At 41.2% G+C, this 2,121-nt stretch overlaps 1 protein-coding gene across 1 annotated transcript in view; it reads right to left on the reverse strand.

Moving 5' to 3' along the window:
• Positions 1–1,390: 1,390 nt before the first annotated feature.
• LOC137655431 (uncharacterized) overlaps positions 1,391–2,121 on the reverse strand; it is a 1,139-nt gene continuing 408 nt past the window's right edge. Inside the window, exons 1-2 of the mRNA XM_068389327.1 lie at positions 2,061–2,121; positions 1,391–1,869 (exon numbers count right to left, since the gene is read on the reverse strand). The exon at positions 2,061–2,121 is cut by the window's right edge and continues 408 nt beyond it. Coding sequence (XP_068245428.1) covers positions 1,391–1,869; positions 2,061–2,121 — 540 coding nt within the window. The remainder of the gene's footprint in view (positions 1,870–2,060) is intronic.

A 2,121-nucleotide genomic window follows, 5' to 3' on the forward strand; every position in this document is an offset into this window, starting at 1 on the left:
CAGAGTTGATCAGGTCAAGGCCTTATAAAGTACCCATTCATTTCCAGGGAGAGAGATAGAGAGGGAAATTAATCGATTGAAGGAACAAGGGATTACCCAAGAGAGCAAATCCCCCTAGGCTACTCCAATTTTAGCTGTTCGGAAAAAGGATGGCTCGGTAAGGTTATGTGTTGATTATAAGAAGTTGAATTCAGTCACTAAGGATAATGCATTTCCATTGCCCTCGATCGAAGAATTACTTATGAAGGTATGGGACACTAAATATTTTACAATTGTTGGCTTAAAATCTAGATACTATCAAATACCTATTCGTGAAGAGAGTAAATGTAAAACGGCATTTATAGCAAACGATCAACTATTTCAGCTTAATTTTCTTCGTTTTGGCATTAAAAATGCTCCCAGTCATTTCTCTAGAGTTATGTTGTGATTTTGTCTCCATTAATTGGCCATAATGTTCTTGTTTATTTAGACGATATCATAATTACAAGAAAACAGCCGAAGAACATAATAGTAATATTTGTAAAGTTTCAGAAGAATTGCGATGTAATAGTGTGGAAATAAATAAGTCAAAGTTCAAATTTTTCTATAAATAGGTCAAATTTTTAGGTCAAAACATTGTACCTGGGGGGTAAATTTCTTAACGTTAATTAGTGGGGCAAAGATACAACTCAAAAAGTAGGTTCTCAATGTATATTAGAGTAAATACACAAGAAAGGTGAAACACTAGAAAAGATAACTTATCAGCCAAGGGGACGAAGACAGACAGACTGCATCATGGGAACACTACAGATAAGTGTTGCCAATGCTGACTCAATGTTGCCATATCATAACAATAACATTACAGGAATTAATCTAGTGATATGTAACATCTGAAATAATGGTTGAAAGTACACATTACAGTTAATAAATCGAAAAATAATAATAATCATAACAATGCACTAAAGGGTACATACAATAATAATAATCATGATAATGTGAAATGTTTCTTTTTGTGTACCTACACCTCTCTCCCCCTTAGACTTCTAATGCATTCTCGAGCGGACTTCTTTTCTATGAGTCTTTAGAAACGAGATATATCCACAGGAGGAATGGTAACTAAGGACTCTCTTTCTAGGTCCTAGCAAGGGGCCACTGGGACAAGGAGAGAGTGGTCACCAGAAGTGGGTGGCGCTCGACGAAGAAAATGTCGGTTACACCACCACCTACGACCGCTAGGGAGACGAATTTGATAGTCTCTTGACTTTCCATGGCCCATGATGATGCCAACTTTGTTTCAATGATGAGAAGTCAGGTCTTGAATCTGAACTTACTGTCTAATGCTCAACTTGGGCAGGGAGTGGGTATGCTGATAATTCTGGGGCTTTACCTGCTCGTAGTGGGGGGCAGCACATCAGTCACAGTCTTCAGTATTAACATGCCACTCCTTGGAGAACGCTTTTAGATGGGCAGGAATACATGACCTGACAGGCCAGCTATACAGGATCTGGGCAGGGGAGCGTCCTGTAAAGTTAGGAGTATTCCTGAGTTCCAGCAAGCCAAGGTCAAAATCTTCACAATCGATGTTGCCAGACAAGGCAGTTTTCAGTATGAGGTGCTTAATTGATTTCACAGCAGCTTCGGAATGACCATTCGATTGTGGGTAGTGGGGTGAGGTTACCATATGTCGAACTCCCCATCTCTTCATAAAACCCTTGAACTTTGCCCTGGTGAATTGTAGCCCTCCATCTCTCCTAAGGTGAAGAGGAACACCAACTTCATGTAAGTAGCGGCAGAAGATCCTGATGCTATTAGAAGCGTTAGTATCACCTTTGCAGGGGGCGACAACAGACCATCCTGATAAGGGATCGAGGACGACTAGGAAAGACTTCCCTGCAACAACAAAAAAGTCAGCTGAAACTGACTCAAAGTGTCTTGTTGGATTGTCGTCATTCAGCAGAGAATCCTGCTGCTGAGATGGCTGCAATGTCTGACATACCTCACAAGCTCAGACTGTATTGGCAATGTCAGAATTGCCGGGCAGAAAACTGACTGCCTTGCTCTGCGTTTGGCTGCTTTCACACCCCTGTTGTTGTCATGCAAGTGGGACAAGGTGCGGTGGCAAAGGTCGGCAGGAACAACAAC

Source organism: Palaemon carinicauda, chromosome 16 (assembly GCF_036898095.1).
Source record: "Palaemon carinicauda isolate YSFRI2023 chromosome 16, ASM3689809v2, whole genome shotgun sequence".
NCBI lineage: Eukaryota > Metazoa > Arthropoda > Malacostraca > Decapoda > Palaemonidae > Palaemon > Palaemon carinicauda.